The 25,593-nt window shown below is 45.8% G+C and overlaps 2 protein-coding genes across 3 annotated transcripts in view; both read left to right on the top strand.

Moving 5' to 3' along the window:
• The window catches only part of FBXL16 (F-box and leucine rich repeat protein 16), a 45,792-nt gene extending 25,591 nt beyond the window's left edge, over positions 1-20,201 (top strand). For both annotated transcript variants that reach the window (XM_087973202.1, XM_087973203.1), the window contains exons 2-6: positions 12,087-12,796; positions 17,067-17,575; positions 18,014-18,098; positions 18,947-19,010; positions 20,012-20,201. In XM_087973202.1, coding sequence (XP_087829328.1) covers positions 12,101-12,796; positions 17,067-17,575; positions 18,014-18,098; positions 18,947-19,010; positions 20,012-20,160 — 1,503 coding nt within the window. In that variant the 5' untranslated portion in view covers positions 12,087-12,100 and the 3' untranslated portion in view covers positions 20,161-20,201. The remainder of the gene's footprint in view (positions 1-12,086; positions 12,797-17,066; positions 17,576-18,013; positions 18,099-18,946; positions 19,011-20,011) is intronic.
• JMJD8 (jumonji domain containing 8) overlaps positions 1-25,593 on the top strand; it is a 209,175-nt gene that overhangs the window by 116,169 nt on the left and 67,413 nt on the right. The window lies entirely within an intron of this gene.

Genomic DNA, 25,593 nt, shown 5'->3' with positions numbered 1-25,593 from the left:
GCGACCCTATTTTGATCAATAGCCGCACGGAAAAGCGCTGCTGAGTTTTGTCCAAACTGGTCCCTTAGATTTTGAAGCCATGAAGTCCTTCTTCTGCCTGGGCCTCGTTTGCCTTCTGTCTTTCCCTGGAGGATTATAGTGAAGGATGCTGTATTTTTCCAGGTGTCACTTCACAGGTGCAAAATATTCTAGGCTAAAGAGTTAGCTTAGAAGCATGTATGACTGGGTCTGTAAGGGGTTAAAAATGAACCCCTTTGTGGCATTACTGTAACATACTAACACACACACACCCATGACTCAGTTAAGCATATGGTGGGCAGAGAGCGTGTGACCTTGCCTCACTTCATTGGCTGCCACAACACGGAATGAATGAAGCCCGGGTGATGTAATGCCAGATGTCTCCCCACGAGTCTGGTTACAAAGGAGGGCTGGAAGACGCGCAGAGCATGGCTCTTCGTCTGAGTAACGCTGCAGACATCTATTCTGTACGGCCTTTATTCATTCTCCCGCTGCATTCTCAGCCTGTTCTCCAAGGAACATTCTCATGAAGTATACAGCCCCCACTGCTATCACCACGATTGATTTCCACCCCTGCTTTTCTACCCGAAGGGAACATCAGTGCGGTAAATGAAGCCTCCATGAAGGAAAAGAAAACGTTGAAACCTACCAGAATATTATAATGATGAAAAGTACGTTCCATTCAGAATAATGATAACAGAATAACAGAGTTGGAAGCGACCCTAGAGGTCTTCTAGTCCAGCCCACTGTTTAGGCAGGAGACCCTAGACCATTTCAGACAAAGAGCTGACCAGTCTCTTCTTAAATGCCTCCCAGTGATGGAGCATCCACAACTTCTGGAGGCCAGACATTCTGTTGGTTAATTGTTCTTAATGTTAGGAAGTTTCTGCTTCAAGTTGCTTCTCTCCTTTCTTTCTTCTCTCCCCCAAACGCTGCCAGAAATGAGTCTTTGTGAGACTTGTCGCGTTGGTGCAGCCTCTTGGAGCAGGATGCCTTGCAGGGTCCCAAAGACTCATTTCTGGTGGACTTTGAGGGGGAGAGAAAGAAAGATATTTGCTGCTTTCCTTGCGTGCAGCCAAAAGCAGAAGAAGAAAGTAGTGGAAAGAAGCAGCCCGGTGGCCAGGCGAGGTGCAGGGAGTGAGTGGGGCAAGTCCCCCCCCTCTGCCCTTTTCCCCCTCCCCTCACTACCTCATGTTGTTTGCAATGCAAGCCATGCAAGCCTTGTGTTCCTGCAGGCCATCTGGGCGGTGTTCCTGCGCAGCCTGGATTAATTGTTTTGGGGGGTGCTTTGGGGGGGGGGTCACATTTTTCTGTAGACCACCAAAATTTTCTTGCGGACTGGTTGGCGACCACTGATCTAAGGGGTTGCCCCAAAGAAAAGGGAGTCAACCTATTCACCAAAGCACCTGAGGGCAGGACAAGAAGCAACGGATGGAAACTAATCAAGGTGAGAAGCAACCTAGAACTAAGGAGAAATTTCTTAACAATGAGAACAATTAATCAATGGAAAGACTTGCCTTCAAAAGACTTAAAAACTGGAGGTTTTTAAGAAGAGATTGGACAGCCATTTGTCTGAAGTGGTATAGGGTTTCCTGCCTAAGCAGGGGGGGTTGGACTAGAAGACCTCCAAGGTCCCTTCCAACTCTCTTATTCTGTGACATGCCAAACGGATCGCCCCCTCCTCTCCTCTCCCCACCTCACCCCATCTATAAAAACCAAGTCTCCAAACGCCCCACTATCTGTCACTGCAGCAAATGGAAACGGACCCGTCTCCCAGCCTACGAGCCCCCTTGCTGGGAGCGCATTATGCATCCGCTGCCAACGGGCGACAAGTGGCGTAGGAGGATGTGAGCCCCTAATTGGCACCTTTCTTTTGAATGGCAGAGCCCAAAGCTTTTCCCCCGGGAGGGCGAGGCTCTGTTCAAATCAGCGGGAAGACATCGTGGGCAGCAGTTCACATGGCACACAGCCTCTTCGGTTGCCCTACCACAACGTTCACGCCGTGAGCTGCTGTTGCCCACACACCCACCCAGATTAAAAATGGAGGCAGTCGTTCTTCAGAAGCAGGTTAGACAGGTTAGATAGAACTTTGGGCTGTTCCATTCCAAACTGCTGCGGAAAAGGGGGGGGGGGGATATATTTGTAAATGTTTTCCCCTTCACTTCTGTTCCGAGCAGTGGAACGTAGCAAATGTTGATCTTTGACTTACAGCAGTTTGTTCAGTATCGAAGTTTGAAGTTACAATTGCAGTGAAAAATGTGACTGATGACCATGCTTCACAGTTACGACCATTACAGCATCCCCAGGGTGCCACGTGATTTACATTCAGATAGCTATAGCAATAGCACTTAAGACTTATATACCACTTTATAGTGCTTTCCAGCCCTCTCTAAGCAGTTTACCAGAGTCAGCCTCTTGCTCCCAACAATCTGGGCCCTCATTTTTACCCACCTCGGAAGGATGGAAGGCTGAGTCAACTTTCAGCTGGTCAGGATCAAACTCCTGGCAGTGGGCAGAGTTAGCCTGCAATACTGCATTCTAACCTCTGCACCACCATGGCCTTTCTTTCTTTCTTTCTTTCTTTCTTTCTTTCTTTCTTTCTTTCTTTCTTTCTTTCTTTCTTTCTTTCTTTCTTTCTTTCTTTCTTTCTTCTTTCTTTCTTTCTTTCTTCTTCCTTCCTTCCTTCCTTCCTTCTTCCTTCCTCTCCTTCTTTCTTTCTTTCTTTCTTTCTTTCTTTCTTTCTTTCTTTCTTTCTTTCTTTCTTCTTTCTTTCTTTCTTCTTCCTTCCTTCTTTCCAGTTAGCAACAGCCCTTAGACTTCTATACTGCTTCACAGTGCTTTTACAGCTCTGTTAGAGTAGTTTACAGAATCAGCATCTCACCCCCAAATCCAGGTCATTATTTTACCCACCTTGGAAGGATGGAAGGCTGAGTCAACCTTGAGCCAGTCAGGATTGAATCCAAGACTATACTGCTTTGAAAAAGAAAAAAAGTTGAGGTTCGATGTTGATGCTTTATTCTACTCCAACAAAGTTGGAAGTCAACGGTTTTTTTCTTTTCTTCCTTCCTTCCTCCCTCCTTCACTTTCCTTTCCCCCTTTTCCTCCCCACTGTGTCCTATTATTTGCTTTCATATTTTTGTATTTTATTCTATAACCTAATTAAAAAAAACATTTTTTTTTAAAAAAAATTGAACTCGAGACTGTGGGCTGAGTCAGCATGCAATACCACATTCTAACCACTGTGCTACCACGGCATGCAATCAACATGCAATCAACTGCAGCAATAGCAATAGCACTTAGACTTATATGCCACTTCACACTGCTTCACAGCCCTCTCTAAGCGGTTTACTCTTGCCCCTTAACCATCTAGGTCCTCATTTTACCGACCTCAGAAGGATGGGAGGCTAAGTCAACCTTGAGCCAGTGAGAATTGAACCCCTGGTAGCCAGCAGAATTAGCCTGCAATGCTGCATTCTAACCACTGCGCCACCACGGCTCAGCAAAAGCCACCAGATGCTTCACAACTGGTTCATATTTATGATGATGGCGAGGTCCCAGAGTCACATGGCAAAACTTTTGTGACTTTCTGACAAGCAAAGTCAATGGGGAAAGCCAGATTCACGTAACGACAGTGTTACTAATTTAACAACTGCAGGGATTCACTGAATCGTTAAAACGGGACAAAACTCACTTAACAAATTTCTCAGCCAAATAAATTCTGGGCTCAATTGTGGCCATAAGTCCAGGACTCCCTGTATAGATGAAGCTAGTGCACACCTTCAGAATGCACCTGTGGCATGACAGCATCTATCCAGCAGGTGGTTGCCTTCTATTTCCCAAGCATATCATAAAAATCCATGGTGGGCAGGTGAGTCCATCTGGAAATGCCTATTTTGAGAACGGCACCGGCAAAAAATAGAAAAAGTGATTAGCGCTGAAATGAGGACACATTTTTCTCTGCGCAGTTTTTTTTCCCCTGTTCCTGGGGGAAGGAAACAGACTTAGGAGTGACTACCTGGGCCAACAGGTTGCTGAGGAGAGAGAGCTGGTCCGTCATTCCTCTTCCTTAAGAGCTTATAAGGCTGGGAATTTCCTTCATGGATGGATGTGGAAGTTTTGACCTCACTGCTTCTCGGATGCCGAGAATAAATGCGCAGTCCACAGGATTTTTAAAAATCTGCACATTTTTTTCCCCACCAAGTCTGATAAAATTGGGTGCAGCAGCTCCATTTCCGGTGAACCAAGAATGCGGTTTTCTTGGTAATGGTACTCGAAGGAAATCCACCACCACCACCCCAGAAAAAAAAACTTCTCAGGCTAGTAGTACACCATTTGGGATTGCCTACGGTAGTTCTGTCCTACTGGAATCCGAGCCAGTCCTGTCTCATACCAGAAGACAGCTATCAAAACTCTAATCTATCTCTTTGTTGGTTAGACATGCCTTGTTTCCTTACCTGTTCATCATCATACAGTTTAGCCTCCAGATTCCTTATCATCTTGGTTGCTCTTGTCTGCTATCTTTCTAGAGTCTCATCATTATTCTTGCATCATAGCACTAGCACTTAGACTTATATACCGCTTCATAGTGCTTCACAGCCCTCTCTAAGCAGTTGACAGAGTCAGCCTCTTGCCCCCAACAATCTGGCTCCTCATTTTACCCACCTCAGAAGGATGGAAGGCTGAGTCAACCTTGAGCCGGTGAGAATCAAACTGCTGGCAGTCGGCAGAATTAGCCTGCAATACTGCATTTTAACCACTATGCACCAAGGAAGGGAGGAAGGAAGGAAGGAAGGAAGAAAGAAAGGAAGGAAGGAAGGAAGGGCAATAGCACTTAGACTTATATATCACTTTACAGATTTTTCCAGCCCTCTCTAAGTGATTTACAGAGTCAGCTTGTTGCCCCCAACAATCACGGTCCTCATTTTACTGACCTCGGAAGGATGGAAGGATGAGTCAACCTTGAGCCGGTTGGGATCGAACTTTTGGCAGTGAGCCATGAATTCAGCCTGCAGTACTGCATTCTAACACCACGGCTCTTGTAGTAACCAGAACTGGATGCAACATTCCAATATCGTCTCACCAGCGCGACATAAAACTTAGCTTCTAAAGCAGAGGTCTCATTCTCGCAGCCCGCGGGCCAATTGCGGCCCGCAGGACGATATCCTGTGGCCCCCACCGTGATATGAAAGTATAATATTAGTGTATAATATAAATATAAAGTATAATATAAAGTATAATATTATGCGGCCCAGCCTCACCCAGACTCTGCCTCCAGCGGCCCCCAGGTAAATTGTGTTTGAGGCCCCTAAAGACAGCCAAGTCCTTTGCTCTAAAGCAGGAATGCCCAATTTTGGCAGCTTGAAGACTTGTGAACTTCAACTCTCAGAAGTGGCTAGGGAATTCTGGGAATTGAAGTCCACAAGTCTTAAAGTTGGCTGTCGGGGTTCTGACGGATGCCCTAATTCAGGGGTCCCCAACCACCGGTCCGCGGACCGATCCGCGGAACAAGTCCTACCGGGCCGCTGGTTGCTGGGTGCTGCCATCTTTTTTGATGAAAAGTGCTTCCGGTGAGCTTTTCCGGTAGAAAGCTCACCGGAAGCACTTTTCATCAAAAAGATGGCGGCGCTCAGCGCTTCGTGAGCTTTTCCGGGTAGAAAGCCATTTCTACCCGAAAGCTCACCGAGGCGTGCCGCTTATCTTTTGATGAAAAAGTGCTTCTGGTGAGGTCACCGGAAGCACTTTTTCATCAAAAAGATGGCGGCGCCCAGCTGATGCCGGTACCGGGCCGCGGCATAAAAAAGGTTGGGGATCACTGCCCTAATTAATTCATGAGCCTCGAGCCAAAGAAATTCAGAAGAAATTTTCAGAAGAAAATTTATTAGCAGCAACCTGTCGGCACTTTTCCCAAGTGCAGTCGAGGTTGGACACTCCTCCTCTGGACTAAAAACTAGACACTCAAGCAGAGCTGGACTTGTTTCAAGTATTGGGAAAGAATGAGGACCCACCATGGGGGGGAAGGATTATAGGTAGTCCTCAACTTACAGCCGGAACCAGTATCAGAATTTCCATCGCTAAGCAATGTGGTTGTTCAGTGATTGTGTCCGATTTTAAGACATATTTCCCCCCCCTCCCCACGGTGGTAAAGCGAATCATTGCAGTTGCTAAGTGAATCGTGTAGATTTTAATTAACTGGGCTTCCCTCGTTGGCTTTGCTTGCCGGAGTCCAGTTGGGAAGGTTGCAGATGGTGGTCATGTGACCCCCTTATAAATTCATGTTATTTGCCAAGGGCCCAAAGTTTGATCATATGATCTTGGGGATTGCTGCAACTGTCATAAGTGCGAGGACTGGCTCTGAGTCACTTTGTCCAGGGCCGTTGTGACTTCAAAGGGTTGCTAAGTGAATGGCTGTAAATCAAGGACCACTTGTACATTCGGAGCTCTCCTAGCTATCCAGAAAAGAATGTAGATTAAATAATATGTTATTTAATAGAACAGAATAACCAAGTTGGAAGGGACCTTGGAGGTCTTCTAGTCCAGCCCCACGCTCAAGCAAGAGATCCTATATAATTTCAGATAAGTGGCTTATCCAGTCTCTTCTTAAAAACCTCCAGTGTTGAAGCACCCATAATTTCTGGAGGCCAGCTGCTCCACTGGTTGATTGTTCTCACTGTTAGGAAATTTCTCCTTCACTCTAGGTTGCTTCTCTCCTTGATTAGTTTCCATCCTTTGCTTCTTCTTCTGCCCTCAGTTGCTTGACTCCCTCTTCTTTGGGGCAGCCCCTCAAACATTGGAAGACTCCTATTATGTCCCCCCGCTAGTCCTTCTTTTTACTAGACTAGATAGACCCAATTCCTGCAACTGTTCTTGGTGTGCTTCGTGAGAAACGGACGCCTGCTCTTTCGCTTCGATTTAAAATGGCTGCAGAATCCAGATCTTTCCTCTGTCACGGCTGTGACCGTGGTTTGAAATATGGGATACAAAGCTTTTAAGGGCGGATAATTGTCTCCCTCTTCCACCACCACCTTCGGAAAAGAAATAGTTCTGCCTCTGAATGGCTTTCCCTTCCTGCTGGCTCGTCCTCTGAATTAAAGGAAGGCTCAGGCGGGCCTTATTTGTTGGCAGCAAGAAAAACAGCATGTTTGTCAAATGCGTGGAACGGAGAGGATATTTCTCCAAGCCAGCCATCTGCATTGGCACGTGATCGCAGGAAGCTCACAGACCGCAGGATCCAAGCCTGGCTTCAGCGTGTCTCTCAGCCGGAATCCCTGGAGAGGAGAAACCGGCTCACTGGTTGCTCTCAAGTTTGGGCTGGTGTGTGCCTGAGACAAATTGGATGTGACACACAGATTGTGCGTGTAGAACATTTCCAGGCTGGGTGGAAAGCTTGACCTGACACATGGAAGGACCTTAAAGGGGCCATCAATCCTTAACTGGCATATTTAAAGGGAAGGAAACTATCCAAATCCTGGTCGGGAGGTCCCCAGCGGGTCAAGAAGGCAACGTGGTGGCCAGCTGTTCAACCAGCTGTTAGAGCTGAGCTTCAAATAGCAGATTTATCCGGGCATTGAGCCAATGCTAGAAATTCTGCCTGTTTCCCTCCCTACGAGGTCACTTTCGGTCCGGTGAAGCAGCCCTTGCTTTGGAAACGTTTCCAGAGGGGGGGAAAAAAACAGGTTTGATGAAAGTTTCTTGGGAAGGAAGGAAATATTTTTAGTTTTCTCATGTTGGGTGGAAGCTTGTTAAAAAGAGACCCGATCTAGAAGTAAGGAGATCCTTTTTTTAATCGGGGAGAACAATTAACCGACGGAATTGCTTGCCTTTCGGAGTTGTGGATGCCCCATCACTGGAGGTTTTTAAAAAATAGATGACAACCATTTGACTGGAATCTTATAAAGTCTTATAAAGGTTGGACTAAAAGACCTCTGAGGTCCCCAACTATTTCTTCCTAAATATTTAAAATCATTAGCTTCCTGCAGGAATGGGGAGGGCTCCTTTTCAACTGCAGATTTGATCCTTTTCCTATTCTTTTTTAGAAATACGACATTCCACTCAACACAATAGTTGAGGCTTAAATTACCTGGTTTTTCAGTGGTATTGATCGAGGGTTCTTGAAAAATCCAATACACCTTTTAGCTCAACAATAGATTCTCCAGAGAGGAGGCTAATCTTTGTGAAATGTGACGGGGTTTGGAAATAAGAGCAGACACGCGCTCATCAGAAAGTAGGCAACGTATGCATATTCGCTCAATGCAGTGTGTGAGTTTTACGGGTTATAGCAAGTGGCTCTTAGCTGACCTTGGCTCATCTTCAAATAGCTTAGTAGGGTTAGACTTAGAGAGGAATTGTCTAGAATTTCCAGGAGTAGCTGAACTGGGAAGTTGACCACAATTCCAGAATAAGATCATCGCAACCCGTTTCCAATTTGTTACCAAGAAAATCACATGGCCCTCGAGCTAAGCAGGATGTAGACCAAAGTTGGCAACTTTGAATGTATGAAGTCCATACATCCAAAGTTGGCTGGGAATTCTGGGAGTTGAAGTTCACATGTCCTAGAGTTGCTAAGATTGAGAAACACTGACTTAAACCCTTAATGGGAGATGTTAAGAAACCGAAGGGCTACAGGCCAGACTGGGAAATGGGAAAAATATTCCATATTAAAGCTGAGAAACTAGAATACTAAATGCACCTGCCTAGGAGCCCAGTTTATCTCTAAGACGCCTTCTTCTACTTAAATGCACTTGCCTATGAATCCAGTCCTAGCTGGACTTCTAAGCAGGTACATTTAGTTTTCTATACCTGCTAATGACAAGTTAGCCTCCACCAAACCTCCACCTACCCATTGTTATCTTCAATCTGGAAATACATCCCAGGTTGACTATCCTTCAGAGCAGGGATCGGCAAACTTTTGGACCCCAGGGACCACCAAACTCATCATTTTAAATCCCGCGGACCAGAGACCCTGAGAAAATTCCAAAAAAAAGTCTGCAGGAAAATTCCCCAGCCCGTTTTCCTACCGATTGATCACTCTTTATTTGGGATTGCAGGATACCGTCTCCAGCTCTGTTCTCAGGGGGAGAGAGACAGAGAGAGACTTCTGGCTTTACGCAAGGAAAGCAGCAGAAGCAGCAGAAGTCTTTCTTTCTCTCCCCCAAACTCCGCCAGATATTAGTCTTTGTGCAACTTGTTACATTGGCGCAGCCTCTTGGAGCAGGAGGCCTTGCAGGGTCCCAAAGACTCATTTCTGAGGGAGTTTGAGGGGGAGAGAAAGAAAGACTTTTGCTGCTTTCCTTGTGTGCAGCCAAAAGCAGAAGAAGAAAGAAGCGGAAAGAAGCAGCCCGGTGGCCAGGTGAGGCTCATGGGGCAAGTGGAGCAAATTCCCCCCCCTCCGCCCTTTCCCCCCTCCCCTCACTACCTCATGTTGTTCATAATGCAAGCCACGCAAGGCTTGTGTTCCCGCAGGCCATGTGGGTGGCACAGCCTTGTGTTCCTGCGCAGCCTGGATTAATTGCTTTGGGGGTGACATTTCTCTGCGGACCACCAACATTTTCTTGCAGACCACCAGTGGTCCCCATCCCACTGGTTGGTGACCACTGTTTCAGAGGTTGCTCAGATAAACATTATCGAGACAGGCTACCATAACAGAATTGTCATGTGTGATTACAAGTGTAATTGTGTTTTTTCTCCTCTCCCTCTTACATCTCCATAGGACATAAAGGAACCAGACCAAATCTCTTCCAAATACTAGCTCCCCCCCGCCCAGGGCTCAGTAAATGCTTCTGGACATTTTAATTATTATTATTATTATTACTATTGTTGTTGTTATCCGCTTCTGAAAATTTCCTTCAAGGCATAGCTCCAGCAAATGGTAGCAGAAGCTCGTAGGATTTTGCTGCCAGCTATTTGCAGTCGCAGCTTGGAAGTGTTTGGGGTCAGGATGATTAAACTACGGAGCTACTTCAGTACTTTGTAAAAGTTTGACGCTCTTTGGGCTTGCCAAAAAGTATATATATATCAAGAATCCTTTCATTGCAATCCAGGGTATTGCAATGAAAATGATGTGGGGAAACTCACCAGAATGGCCTGTTTATAAAAAGTTTGTAGCAACACAACCCCTCCCACCCCCCCAAAAAAACACCATTAAAAGCAAAAAATCTGGCATGGCTGGGGAATTCTGGGAGTTGAAATCCACACATCTTAAAAGTTGCTGAGATTGAAAAACTCTGAGTTATAGGACAAGTGTGAAAGGTGAGAGGGAACATTTTTAGGGGACAAAAAACGGAAAAAGCACTGATTGGGAAACAAGTGCCTTGTAACATCCAGAGAGACTATGGTAAAATAGACAGAGGAGTCCACAGGGGAACCAAAAAAGTCAAGGGTTTGGTCATGACACTTTTAAAACGATGTCACTGCTACCTTGACACACAGAACACAAAACCCCTTGCGTAGAGGCTGTTTGTGGAAGATGTCTGAGATAAACTGCCCATAAAATGCACCTATTGTATCAAGCATAAATTATCCGTGATTTATTTTGCTAGCGCACAAAGGCTGTATGGGGAGATGACATATTGTGCTGGAATATGCAAATCAAGGCAGGGGGAATGCACATAAAATCCAGGCAGCCCACTGTTTCATGTTGTCCTTTCTGACTTGCCGCTCAAGACTCCGTGAACTCTGTGTGTAAATCAAAGTAATCTATGGTTTGTTTTCCTATTTATTGAAAAAAAATCCGGTGCCTGTTTTTCCACACCTTACTCATCTTAAACTGCAAAGCAAACGCTTTACGGCTTAGCACGGTGAGGGACTCCAGCTAAACTCCCATCCACAAAGAGTTCATGAATTAACTACGTGGGGATCAATAATTCAAGAACAGTCCTTTTCACCCCACAGGGACAAGACTTGTAGTCAGTTCTGCTCTTTTTTGCTCTGCATTTTTGCTCTGCTGGCCCCAAGGATGGCTGCTTTTTCATTTAGATGGTAAAACACCGAATGGTTCCACTTTTGGTTCATTACAGATTTTAAAAGGTAGCAATTTCATGAGTTGGAGACTTGGTAGACTATGGTCCCTTCATATTGTGCTCTTAGCATTAATATGAAACTGCATTTGGGTTTTGTTTTGTTTTTTGCAATTTCCCAGGGAAGGATTCTTCTGAGAATGGCTAAGTTCAGGATATTGACAAGTTGAAATGATGAGACATGGAGCTACCTGTGTAATGGATCATACAATTAAAGGAGGAAGGGAGGAGAGTCTGCGCAAGAGAACTGGGGTTTCCCAGGGAGGAGGCAGCTCATTCCAAAGAGGGGGGGGGGGGGGGGGGGGGGGGGGGGGGGGGGGGGGGGGGGGGGGGGGGGGGGGGGGGGGGGGGGGGGGGGGGGGGGGGGGGGGGGGGGGGGGGGGGGGGGGGGGGGGGGGGGGGGGGGGGGGGGGGGGGGGGGGGGGGGGGGGGGGGGGGGGGGGGGGGGGGGGGGGGGGGGGGGGGGGGGGGGGGGGGGGGGGGGGGGGGGGGGGGGGGGGGGGGGGGAAACCCTAAAACAAGAGATTGCACAGTGCTAAACTGCATGGAGGGGGGAGAAAAAGGTTCAGGGTAACCACACCTAGAACTTCCCAGGTACTTCTGTTATTAGATTAGAAGGCAATAGCTTTAGTCTGGCAAGATTCTGTCTATTAAAGGTTTAAAGGCAAAGTTTTCCCGTGTCTAGTCCTACTCTAGGGGGGCATTGTTCATCTCCATTTCCTAGCTGAAGGAGCCAGTATTGTCCAAAACACTTCTGTGGTTACGTGATCAGCAAGATTATACACCAAGGTATATAAAAGACTGTTCCTTCCCACCAAAGTTTATCTACTCGCATTTGCACACTTTCAAACTGCTAGGATGGCAGAAGAGGTTCAAGGTAGCCTCACCTTAGAATCTCCCAGGGTATATCTATTGGGTTAGATGGTTACTGCTTTAGTCTGGCAAGATTCTGTCTGTTGGGTTCAAACCAATAAAAATATTGGGCTTGATTGGATTCTACGGTGTCGTCTTTGGACTTGGGTCTGACATTGAATGCCTCTCTGTGTTGTGTTCCAGAGCAATCTTGGAAGATGTCGAACCTTGGCAACAGCGACACCAAGCCCCCATGTCTACCCCGGAATGGACTTGTTAAACTCCCCACCCAGGCCAATGGACTCGGCTCCGCGAGCATCACCAAAGGGACCCCAGCGATGAAAAACCGCTTGTGCCAGTCTTCCGTGCCTGCAATCATCAGCCCAGCCTTAATGAATCACAGTGACTTGTCCATGCCTGGTCTCACTTCACCATTGTCTTTGGCGGCTCTGGCCGGAGGACCTTCAGGCGCCACCGTGGGACTTCCCTCCGATGAGATTTCTCCAGCCAATGGGGACATGCCATCCCTGGAAGACCTCTCTGGCTCCCCCACCAAAAGACACCTGGCGGTGGATGAAAAGATCCTGAACCGTTTGTTTATGTACTTTTCAGCCTGCGAGAAATGTGTCCTGGCCCAGGTGTGCAAAGCGTGGAGGAGGGTCTTGTATCAACCCAAATTTTGGGTGGGCCTCACGCCGGTGCTGGACACCAAAGAGCTCTACAACGTCCTGCCCAACGGAGATAAGGAATTTGTCAACCTTCAAGGTTTCGCCATCCGGGGGTTTGATGGTTTCTGCCTCGTGGGGGTTTCCGACTTGGACATCTGTGAGTTCATTGATAATTATGCCCTCTCCAAGAAAGGGGTGAAATCTATGAGCCTTAAGAGATCAACCATCACGGATGCAGGTCTTGAGGTAGGTCGTCTTCTTCCAGGCTGATGGTCTTGCTTTTGTTGTAGAGTTCAGTCTGGGCTCTCTAGGCTGGAGGTAGCTTCTCAACAGTTGTTCCCATTTTGTCTTTTTTTTTTTTATGGGACTAATGGAGAGTGTTATGGAATAGATGGCTATAATCAAAAGAGGCAAGTTGACATCCAGGAGAACCTGATGAAAGTTCCACCTGGTTTTTATGTGGCCTGCATGCCATAAGTGTGGGATTGTTGGAGATTTTTCTGCATCGATCCCACCCAGCCAGCCCATTTTAAAGAGGATCAGATAGATTTATAGCCCTCTCCACTTTGGAGAAGGGGCCTCTTGGTGGACAATGCCACCGCAACACGTATGTAAGGAACACTTTTGTGCCTCCAGGTATCTTTGCATAAATCAGATTTACCTGTGGGCTTCCGCTAGAAGCTACGGTGGAGCACCAGTGTCTTCTCACTACCACAAATGATGAATGTGAATAGCTACCAAAATAGGGGACATTTAACAGCCTTTCATTCAGAGATTCCAGATGGAATATGCACATTATATGAAATTATGGAAATTCTCGGTCATCTAGGTCATGGTCCTGTCCCAAAGGTGCTTTTCCAGAAGACAACTGAACTTTCTGGTTTTTCTTTGAAGACATTTCACTTCTCATCCAAGAAGCTTCTCCAGCTCTGACTGGATAGTGGGGAATGAAAGGATTTATACTCCTTGCAGACAGCTGGTCATTTGCGTTATTCAGGTGACCCTGAGGACACAGGCAAACTTCCAAATGGCCTCAACGACCCTCTGAAAGGATGCAAATGACCAGCTGTCTGCAAGGAATATAAATCCTTCCATTCCCCACCATCCTGTCAGAGCTGAAGAAGCTTCTTGGATGAGAAAAGGTCTTCAAAGAAAAAAAAAGAAAGTCCAGTTGCCTCCAGAAAAAAAAAGCACCTTTGGAATTATATGAAGTTATGTCGTATTGTTACTACAAATTGGCTTCCATCACTTTCTGCTTTGTCAACCATGGCTTAGTCTCAAGTGGGAACCTAGCCATTACAGGGTATTCAGCCAATCCCGGTTAATGTCAGCCATGGCTTAGCATGAAGTAGGAACACAGCCAATAAATCTCGCTTCCAACGGCATCTCACTCAGGCAGTATTTTGCAGCTTGAGTCTACATGCGTTCATCCCACAGGAAGCCCCGTTTTGTTGTACAAAATTAACACCAGACTAATTGGATCCAACTCTGGTTCTTTTTGTGAGGGGTACCCAGTCCTAACTGATAGGTGGCCTTGTTCCCAAAAAGCCACCATTTCCCATCAGAGCAACCCAGGGGTGTCTCCACATGCTGCCTAAACCCCTTTGGAACAGATGTCTTTCTGAGATATTTAAGCAGATGGGCGAAGTTGCTATTTGTGAGCAGTTACAATTACAGCAATTGGAAAAGTTGTCTTTGATCGTTTCCTGACATAGTGACGGAACTAAAATAGAGTAACAGGGAGGGGGGGAAAGGAGCAGCTTCATCTGAAATCATCATATTGCAGATTATTTCGTTCCCAACGGATTAATCAAGCAAATGGCTCTCGGTGACTTTACCAATTAAAAGTGTTGGTTTTATACTGGTGGAGACTAAAGCAGTACTGTCTGCTTGAGTGAAAAATGATTCCGCTATAACTGAGAGGAGAGTGCAGAAGATTCAACCAGAGGCATTTGGTCTACCAAGCATTTGCAATGATGTCACTTGCTCAAGAGATCAAAGTGATGGATTTGGTGTTAGCAGCACATGTTTTTTGCGTCATTGGCACGATGACGCACAAAACATCCTTATAGCTTCTTGTGTCTTTCCTCTGAAACAAAACTAGATGTGGAGATGACCAGGCTGAGCCTGAGGGAGGAGTCAAACACGTCATCAGTCTCAAGTCCCTTTGATCCCACAAGAGATTTAAGTCCAGCCTGCCTTGAATTCCTTTGACTTTTATCTACTGCCAATTTCCTTTGGCCGTTAGTAGTTCAGATTCTTGTAGAGACCTTAAGTTTGCAATAAATGTTTATATTCATTTGAACTCCCCGGATCTCTTGATTTCCCTGGTGCTACAGTCGTTTAAACCAGGGATATGAACTTTCCCTGACTTATGAAGGAACTTCGGTAAGACAGGAAGATGCCTCAAATTGAAGCATATATTATTTAATCCCGGAACCGGGAAAATTGTGGTCCTCTCGACATTGCCGAGATGCTTCACTCACTGTTGGCCATGTTGAGTGGGGGCGACTGGGAGCTGGAGTTTAGCACTGTCTGGAAGGGCAACCAGCCCCACACCCTCAATTTGATTTAGCCAATGTTCAGAGCATCCCAGTGGAAATTAACTGAGAATTCTGTGGCACAAAGCTTGGGAAAGAAAACTTGCAGAAGTTGCAAAAATGTCACGCTTCTGCTTGGGATATCAGCGATAGGTTTCACTCCACCTTATGAGACTCTATATCAGGGGCATCAAACTTGATTTCATTGAGGGCCGCATCAGGGTTGTGTTTGACCTGGGGGAGTGGGGGGGAGGCATGGCCGGGGGGAGCATGGCCAGCTCGATGTCACTCGTGTCAGGAGGCGCCTATGGTGGCCCCAGCACTCTGCCAGCGAAAGCAGGCTCCTGGGCTCCGTTTTTGGCTGCAACAGTCTCCTGCAGCCCTCTGCCAGGATGTTAATCTTGGTTAGTTTGTGGGAGGTTTAACTTGCAGTGTGTTGTACAGATCCATGTTCTTCGGTACAACACATTTTGCAAACCTAAAAGTGTAATTGGTTAATTCACCAACCAAGTTGAGTTTGTTGTGCGAACTCAGCCCATGGGTGAATTCCTGCAGTGATTGAATGCAGTGAATCTCTTAACAATCAAGGTAAACATGATCATAAAATCAGGTCCAGTCGCATCACTTGGAATTGAAATCCCAGTTGTGGTTGCAAGTTGAGGAGTACCACTACAGAAAACATGTGAAGTGTGTTGGGTAAAGGCAGCCGGGCTTTTGGTTCTACCAGGTTTAGGGTGAGTTTTGTGAACTTAGCCTACCTTTAACAGAGCCTTTAACAGAGTTGGAAGGGACCATGTAGGTCATCTAGTCCAACCCAACTTCTGTTCCATTGGTTGACTGTTCTCACTGTCAGAAAATTTCTCCTTATTTCCAGGTTGAATCTCTCCTTGTTCAATTTCCATCCATTGTTCCTTGTTTGGCCTTCAGGTGCCTTGGAAAATAGCTCGACCCCTTCCTCCTCTCTGTGGCAGCCCCTCAAATATTGGAAGACTGCTACCATGTCTCCCCTGGTCCTTCTCTTCCCTAGACTAGCCAGGCCCAGTTCCTGCAACTGTTCATCCTATGCTTTAGCCTCCAGTCCCCTTAATCATCTTTGTTGCTCTTCTCTGCACTTTTTCTAGAGTCTCAACATCTTTTTAATAGTGTGGTGACCAAAACTGGATGCAGTACTCTAGGTGTGGCCTTTCTAAGGCTTTATAGAGTGGTATTAGTACTTCCGTTAATATTAATGATTAGATTATGGTATATTAGCGAAATTTTTTGTGAAATGAGAGATTTGAAGTAGAAGAAGGAGGAACATCGTAATGAAATAATGAGCTATAATATGTGAGGTGGGGGGGGGAATAACTATGAAAAATAGGTGCTCCCATAAAAGTATGTGATTTAACTGAAAAGTAATGTGTTAGATGTTTAAGATATAAATGAATATCAATATTAATAATATTTGTATTATTTTTGATAATATAGTATAATTTTAGAATGTACCAGACAGAATCCCAATGTAAGTTATGTGTTTTATATTATTATAAATATAGAGGAAGGAGATAAAGGCATCAAACTCCATTTAGTGTACAGGAGAAGTTTTTCTTTTTCTTTTTTAAAGAAGAAAAATAAATGGATGGTTGGAAATAGAACAGACAAAGAATAATAAATATTATGATTCGAATTGAGAGGAGATAAATAAAATAAAATTGAGAAAATTTAAAAGTGAGGAGAAATATAGAAAATTGAAAACGTTAATAAGATATGAAATGGTATGTAAAATGAATATGAATTTGAATTTGTGTCTGTACCAAGAGTGATAACCCGGGACTAAGCAACTTTCAGAAAAGAGATTTTTTATGCTTTTATGTTTTGTGTTTTTGTGTATCTATGTTTTGTATGTCTTTGAAAATTAATAAAATTTGGTTTTAAATAGAGTGGTATTAGTACTTCCCTTGATCTTGATTGTATCCCTCCGTTAATGCAACTTTCAGGTCATGCTGGAACAGATGCAGGGGCTTATGCACCTGGAGCTGTCTGGATGCAACGATTTCACCGAGGCCGGTCTCTGGTCAAGTCTGAATGCCCGCATCTGCTCCCTGAGTGTCAGCGACTGCATTAATGTGGCTGACGATGCCATTGCGGCCATTTCACAGCTGCTGCCCAACTTGACTGAGCTCAACCTTCAAGCCTATCACGTGACGGATACGGCCCTGGCTTACTTCACTGCCAAGCAAGGTTACACCACCCACACTCTCCGCCTGAATTCCTGCTGGGAAATCACGAACCACGGTGTGGTGAACATGGTGCACAGCCTCCCCAATCTGAGCGTGCTCAGCCTCTCCGGCTGCTCGAAGGTGACGGACGATGGCGTGGAGTTGGTAGCAGAGAACCTCCGCAAGCTTCGGAGCTTGGACCTGTCGTGGTGCCCTCGGATCACAGACATGGCTCTTGAGTACATCGCTTGTGACCTCCACAAGTTGGAAGAGCTGGTGCTGGATAGGTAAGGTCGGGCCCTGAATCCTCCCGATTCCTTTTCCAGGTGACAAGATTGGGGCCTGAAATAAGACGCCCCAGGGAATTAGGTACACCAGGGAATAGAAATGTTTGCACAGCTTGGGGTCATCCCTTTGATGGTCTTCAACTGACAGAGCCAAAAAAAAAGCCACAGAGCAGAATCTACAAAGGATACCATCCAAAGAGGCAAAGGGACACTGAGCCTCGGTGGCGCAGTGGTTAGAGTGCAGTACTGCAGACTATTTCTGCTGACTGCAATTTGGCCGTTCGAATCTCACCAGGCTCAAAGTTGACTCAGCCTTCCATCCATACCTGAGGTGGGTAACATGAGGACCCAGATTGTTGGTGCCAATAGGCTGACTCTATAAACCGCTTAAAGAGGGTTTTTTAACTTTACAGTTGTCCATCTTCATTTCTCTGGCAGGTGCGTACGGATAACAGACACTGGGCTCAGTTACTTGTCCACCATGTCCTCGCTTAGGAACTTATATCTCCGCTGGTGCTGCCAGGTAGGTCAAAGGGAGCTGGGAGTCTCTCTTTGTGAGCCTCATCCAGGACAAGGCTTCCAATTTGTAAGGGAGCATCGGGGACAAAGTTTACAAAACTCCGCATTGGGGACAGGAAGGGCATCTGGCCAGTCATCACGCAGCTCCATTCAGTGGCCCAGGCTCCACCCTGCAAGGGATAATGGGGTCTTTAAAAGAAGATGAGGATTGGTGACAAAGTTTGATTTTGTATCTGGAGGTATCTGGAAGCTTCAAGCTGGTTCAAACTGTGGCAGCCCGCACAGTATTGTCCCAATCTAGATTTGCACATGTGTCATCTCTCTTAAAGGACCTGCATTGACAATCTGCTTCCTGGTCCAATCCAAGATGCTGGTTGTCACCTTGAAAGCCCAACAAGACATGGGACCAAATTGTTTAAACCAGGGTGTCCAACCTTGGCAACTTTAAGACTTGTGGACTTCAACTCCCAGAATTCGTGGAATTCTGGGAGTTGAAGTCCACAAGTCTTAAAGTTGCCAAGGTTGGACACCCCTGGTTTAAAGGCTGGTCTTTTCCCAGTCATATCTAACCAGACCCACCAGAGCGGGCGAGGAGGGAGAAAATGTTCTAGATTCCCTTTCTTAAGGAGGTCCATCTAGTGGGACCAAGAAGAAAGGTCTTCTCCATGATAGCTCCCTTCTGTGGAACATCCATCCCCAGGGAGGATAAAATTGACCTCTCACTCAGCGCCTGAAATTTTGGGCTAAATGGTGGTGGTTTAAGTCGAAGACTCCCTGTACATCCCCCCCATCCAGAACTAAATAAATAAACGTGTTTGGTGTCTCACAATCCCGTCTTCTCCTCCCTTGTAGGTCCAAGATTTTGGCTTGAAACATCTGCTGGGAATGAGAAGCTTACGCCTCTTGTCACTTGCTGGTGAGTGTTGGGTTGGGGTGGATCCTTTCAGATGCAGTGAGACACGGGGTCTGGAAGAGAGATTTTGGACCCCCCCTCAGAGCCTTAATCCCAAATCACTCAGCTTCCTCTGATCTTAAGACTAGTTTGGGGTGTGCAACCGCTCCCCATAGTGGTGCACGCTGGGCTCAGATGCACCAACTCAGATACAGGCACACACATACGTATGTGCGTATATGATCCCATGTGCACATACAGATGCGAAGAAGTATGCACCCATACACACAGACACATCTGCATGCACAGATGCACACGCACCCATACGCTCAAAAGGGCCAATAATTAATAGTTAAACATTCTCAGAGTGGAAGAACGTCTCTCTTGTAGTCTTTCCAGCTGAGATATTCTTTCTTATTCTTGCTGCTGTCTGAGCTTGCTTGTTTTCTTGCAGATGTTTGCACTGATGCTGCTACCTAGTTGGGTAATGAAATGTCTGCAACAAGCAAGCTCAGACAGCACCAAAACCCCACAGTTCCGCTCCTCCTCCTCCTTCCCCACTTCTCCCCCCCTCTCCCTCCCCTTCCCCCTCCTCCTCCTCTTCCACTCCACACAGCCCACTCCTTTCTAGCATTGATGATGTTACCCAATTGGGTAATGAATCGTCTGCAAGAAAAAAAACAAACTCAGAGAGCTATAAAAGCCCCACAGTCCTCTTCCTCCTCTTTCTCCCTCCTCCTCCTCCTCCTCCTCCTCCTCCTCCTCCTCCTCCTCCTCCTCCTCCTCCTCCTCCTCCTCCTCCTCCTCCTCCTCCTCCTCCTCCTCCTCCTCCTCCTTCCACTTCACAAAGCTGACTCCCTTCTAGCACCGATGATGTTACGTAGTTGGGTCACAAGATGATGTCTGCAAGAAAACTCACCAAACTCAGGGAGCACCAAGGACCCCACAGTTCAACCCTAAGCTACTTTTCTCATTTATCCGTTCTTTCTTTATTCATGGCTCTCTCTCTGATTTCACTTTGCCAGGGTGCCCTCTGCTGACCACCACGGGACTTTCAGGCCTGGCTCAACTCCACGACTTGGAAGAACTGGAGCTGACCAATTGTCCAGGCGCGACTCCAGAGCTCTTTAAATACTTTTCCCAACACCTGCCTAGCTGCATGGTGATTGAGTAAGCCACTCGCTAGGAAGATCTGGCCAAATCCTGGAGCCATGCTCTCCAATCCTAACTCAGCACTGACCAACCATCCAGAGCCAAGGTTTTCTTTATTTCTTCGTCATTGATATATAACTGTATACGGAGATATATAGATATATATGGATGATTTCTTTCCAGAAGAGGGTGCTGTGACTTGAAAAAAAAAAAAAATCACACGCTCACACATGTACACTCAAACGGGGAAAAACAGTGTGGCAGATGCACACGAACAATTGAGAAAGAGTTGGTCATTAGGCGGATCGGCCGTAGCTCTAACGCAAGTGGAAGAATTGACCCTCAAGTTTGTAAATCCCGATGTCGCCATTATCTCTCATCTTCCTCATAGTGAGCTGTTTGGAAATCTTACCTTTTGGGGGTAAAAAAACAAAAAACCAAGAATAAGGGAAACACACACCCATGTTGCACCGAAACCCCAACAGCAAAACCAAATGAAAGGGATGTAGGTTTAAACCAGCCAGAAAAAAATCCCAACGGCCGATTAGCCTGGTTGGCGAGCAAGCCGACATCAGTGCTGAATGAAAAAACGATTTGTGCCCATCCGGGCATTTCATCGTTACGGGCCAAGAGAGAGGTTTGCGTCTATGAGCCTCCCCGATCTGGGTGCGGCGTTAAGGATCAAGGGGAGTCAGCCCTTGCGAAGGCCTTCGAGGTATGGATGTTGGACGGTGGAACCTGCCCACAAAAGGCAGGCGTTGTTTACATTGGAGGTTGGGAAGTTTGAACAAGTCGTAACAGAGCCCTCTGGAGAATTCCTCGGGCGGGATGGAGCATCAACAGTGGTGAAATGGAGCCGCTTCTGAATTCCAAGCATGGAACGCTGCAGAAGTGAAAGGACTCTTGTTGGCGGGAGGAGAGAGGGGAAGAAGAAGAAGAAGAAGAAAAAGAAGAAGAAGAAGAAAAAAACTGACCAATGCTGTGAGAGAAATGGTCCCGGAAGTTCATGGAGCTCTGGATTTTGGGGAGCTCCTGATTCTTGGACGTTCCAGCAAGTGGATCAAAGCTAGAGAGTAAGGAGATCCATTGGACCTAAACTGTCCCAGCTGACTCGAAGCTCATGCAACGCACGATCCTTGATGGATCCCATCTGCCTCCTTCCCTTTGTTTTCTTCTCTCCCTCTTCCTTTCTCTCTCTTTTTTCAATTTGGTTTCGACTCTTGATTTTTGTGAATGAATAAGGAGGGGTTTCTCCCCTCCCTCCCTCCCTCTCTCTCTCTCTCTCTCTCTCTCTCTCTCTCTCTCTCTCTCTCTTGCCCTCTCTTTGGAGCAAAACCACAGCCTTTGCATGTTGGCTTGCTTTGCGTCTTGTGATAAGGTAGAGTCTCAATTCTGCTTTTGGGCTGTGGGTGGCAGTTTTTTGATCCTAGCTTGGCTCGTCTGTTCTGGTGTTAAAAAAAAAAAATAGAAGAAGAAGAAGAAGAAGAAGAAAAAGCTGATGTGGCTTGTTATACCATCCTTGTTCCATTTCTCCAAACCACGCAGGTCATCAGCTGTCCATCCCAGTCTTCTTCAAGAGGGATGAAAACACCTCGTTTCCTTCCTACCAACCCCAGTTCCATCTTCCATCCTGGGAGACACCCCCCCATCAATCACCAGATCCCCTTCTTTCCTTCCTGACTTCACCCCACCAAACCAAGGGGAAGCGGTACTCGTTGGGGCTCTTCCAAGCCAAAATTTGCTGCTGACCAGATGTCTGGTGACTCGTGGCTTTCGCCCCATCATTTTTTTTAAGAAGCCATTTCCAAGGCCCCTGTGGAACGATACAGGGGGCTAAGGGCACCTCCAGCCTTCCGGCATTCGTCCTTCAGACCCAGAGATCTGTTCTGGGGCAGAACCATGCACTGGAAGAAGAAGAAAAATGGGAGAGCTCCAGGCTCTTTAAGCCATGGGTTCGAGTTGAATTTCCAGCCTTGGGAATCTCTCTAGGATGGCTGGGCAGGTAAAACCACCCCCTTCTGTGCTTTTGAAGAGCTGCTGGGCTCTTTTCACCATTCCTATCTCCAAGAAGCTACTGGAATGGGCACTGGGTGCTTTTCACCATTCCTTCTCAAAGTTGGATGGGTTAAATTAGGATAAAAACCATATCTTTATTTTTGTTCCCCCTTTACCGCATGGGGCAAACCATGGAAGCAATGCATTCCCTTCCCCCCAAGATCCAGTTCTCTGCATGCTAATAAACATAGAAAGAAGCAGGCATGGCAGTTAATACTAATATTTTCATGCCAGAAGCACCTACGTGCTTTTGTGGCTAAAGGATTTGCTGGTGACATCCCCGTTGCCTGGGGGATTCCCAGGAAGCTCACCAAAGTTGCCCATCAAAGTGGTACCCATTCATCTACTTGCCTGCTTTTGGAGCCGCTGGGTTGGTGGGAGCCAGAGTATATGACGGGCGCTCAACCCACCTTGAGGCAACAATGGGTCTCGAACGCAAAGGTGCCGATTGTCAGCCTGGCATTCTAACGTCAGGAGCCATCGCGCTCCCAGTATGGTGGTTGAACCTATGGAAGCCCTGACTTGGTGGAACTTTAGTCTCGTAAAAACTGGGAAAAGATTATCTTGAAGGTGGGCTTCAAAAAATATTGCACCTAATGACTCGGAACTACCCTTGGGCCTCAGAATGGCATGCGGTCTGAGCTCATTTCTTTCTTTTAGGACCCATAAATAGGGCAGCCGAGGGGGCCTTGCCGTAGGCTCTTGCATGTCATTCTATCTTCTCGGGAGGAAGAGGAAGGGGGAGGTGGCTATCCAGGCAGGCAGGCAGGCTGGGGATGCCGGGAGGGGTAGTTCAACAGGTCTGGAGAAGCCCAGTTTGGGAAAATTGCCTTTGTGGTTTTTTCCCCACCAGATTGTCTCCCCTAGACCACAGTCCTGAAGTAGCCATCTTGCCAGGCTTCTGGCCTTGAGCCGATAGCCGATGAGACAGCGTTGAGTTCATGAGTGCCTTTGGTGGCCGCCTTGTTTTTCTTACTGATTTAAATAAAGCCAAAAATTAATGATAATACACCCACCAAACTATCATAGCCCTTCAGTTCTGATCTTGGGGGAAAAGAGAGATGCCACACCGTAAAGCCTGGCCTGAGGCTATACCATCTCTTGAGCTCTTCCAGCAGCTGAGCGATGCCCTCTCTGTATGCCAGCGGACGACAACCACTATGTACCACACTATGGTTTCTGAGTCTTCCCAACACATGCATCTTGCCCAGGGCTTCATCTGCGCCTGGAATTTCACTACCAGCCATGCAGTTTTGCCAAAATGGTCGGGTGGCTACCACTCACACCACCATTTGCATTCTTTTTCCCAAGCGGCCAACCTCATTTTCTGTGGAAGCAAAAATCACACTGAACAGATCAGGTAGATGAATGAGATACAGGTAATCCTCCAGTTACGGCCACAATCGAGCCCAAAGTTTACGTGGTTAAGTGAAAAAAAATGTGTTGAGTGAGCTTTGCCCCATGCTTTACGAGCTTTCTTGCAACCGTTGTTAAGCGAATCGTTGCAGTTGTTAAATTAGGAACGTGGCTGTTAAATGGATATGGCTTCCCCATTGAGTTTCCTTGTCAGAAGGTGACAGAATGACCATGGACACCACAACCGTCATAAATTTGAGTCAGCTGCCAAGCGGCTGAATTTTGATCATGTGACTGTGGGGATGTAGCAACGTTCATAAGCGTGAAAACCAACAGTAAGTCACTTTTTTCAGTGCCCTTGTAATTTTAAACGGTCACTAAACGGACTGTTGTAAGTCGAAGTCTACCTGTAATACAGCCCAATAACAGATACCTTTGGATCTGCTGTTGATTTCTTCAGCTCAGGTCAGTGAGCTGCCTCTCCTTTGGCAGAAGGCTTTCAAAATTCAAAAGAAAAATAACTTTGCTGCATATTTGTAAAAAACAAACAAACAAACCCAAACCTTTTGATAAAATTCCCATCCAGAAATTATCATAGTTTGGAGAGCACTCAGTTAGATTTCTGACCAATATTTTTTTTTTTTAAGGCTGTACTTTTTCTTATCGGAATAGTAAAGATTATGGTTTTATTATTTTATGAATGATTTAGGCTGAGAAATAAGTACATTGCAGTACAGTAATTCAAAACCAAGGCAGGGCATTGTCCCACCAATTTGGTGTTCAAATGAAACCCTAGGGTAAACCAAAATGGTATCGTCACCGTAAAATAAAATAATAATAAGAATTTATTTATTTATTTATTTATTTATTTATTTATTTATTTATTTATTATTTATTTATTTATTCGTATTTATTTATTCATTTATTTATTTCATATAGCCATCCATCTCACCGAAAGGGACTCTTTGGTCTACTGGGAATCTGGCTTAAAGGGAATTAATTCCCATGGGTCTCAGATTTCCTTTTAGAAAAATAGGAAAATATATACTGGCTCAGAAGTAGAAAACTATCATTAGAACACAGTTAATAACAGAGAGCCAAACGAGATTAGCGCCATTGATATGGTATAATTTCAAGGATAGATTGACTCCAATCTAGGTGTATTATCCATTCACATATTTATTTGTCCATAGCACAATATATTCGGGTGATGTTTTGATCACGTCCCCGTAATCTTCTGAGCCAGTTATCTAGTCAGAGGAATCAATAAAGACTTATCTAAGTCAAATTAGAACTTAATTTTGCAACAAGCAATTAAATTATTTTATTATTTCATAATAAATAGATGGATGGATGAAGATCCACTACTTCTAAATTGGCAGTAGTTAATAAACTATTACCAAATTGCTCTTGCCATGATTCCCAAGGCCAAAAAGGGAGTGAAATTAATCTAAGTTGGCGATGAGATAGGAGGTTGTGCTTAATGTAATGCGATGTTGATGACAGTCACAATTTTTTTTATATTTATATTTTTATTTTTATTTGGTTTGTCAATTGCTTACTAGATAATAGGTATAAGTAAAAACATAGTTATGAATACATGGATACATGTACAATGTGGTAACTGAGGTTCTACCTGTCCATCGCACAAACGCAAACCAGAGCAAAGACTCCATTGTAGCATCTCGGGTGTCATCTTGACTCCTTGCAGACACCCCTGTAGGGGTGGCTTTCCTAAGTAGCTTTCCCAAATTCATGCTCAGCTCCAGGATCTTTGTGGGCTCACCACGGTGTTCCTAGTGGCTTTCCAACCTCCAGATCAGCTGACCTTAGAATTTCCTTCTAAGGAATTTCCTTCTAGGAAATTCTGGTTTTCCAGTTGCTTCATATTTTTCCTAAGTACCCTAGACTGGAATTTCATGCTCATCATCTTATAGGGAAGTGATGGGATCACAAACTAAATATCTTGCATGAACCGTTTGATAAAATCCAACTAAATGTTCAGAATCATAGAAAGGGGTTGTGGGAGGTGAGGGTAGTTTTG

This window comes from Notechis scutatus, chromosome 12 (assembly GCF_049901735.1).
Source record: "Notechis scutatus isolate UNSWTSFEM ecotype Mainland chromosome 12, rNotScu1.2, whole genome shotgun sequence".
NCBI lineage: Eukaryota > Metazoa > Chordata > Lepidosauria > Squamata > Elapidae > Notechis > Notechis scutatus.
This window is presented reverse-complemented; position numbering and strand designations above follow the sequence as displayed.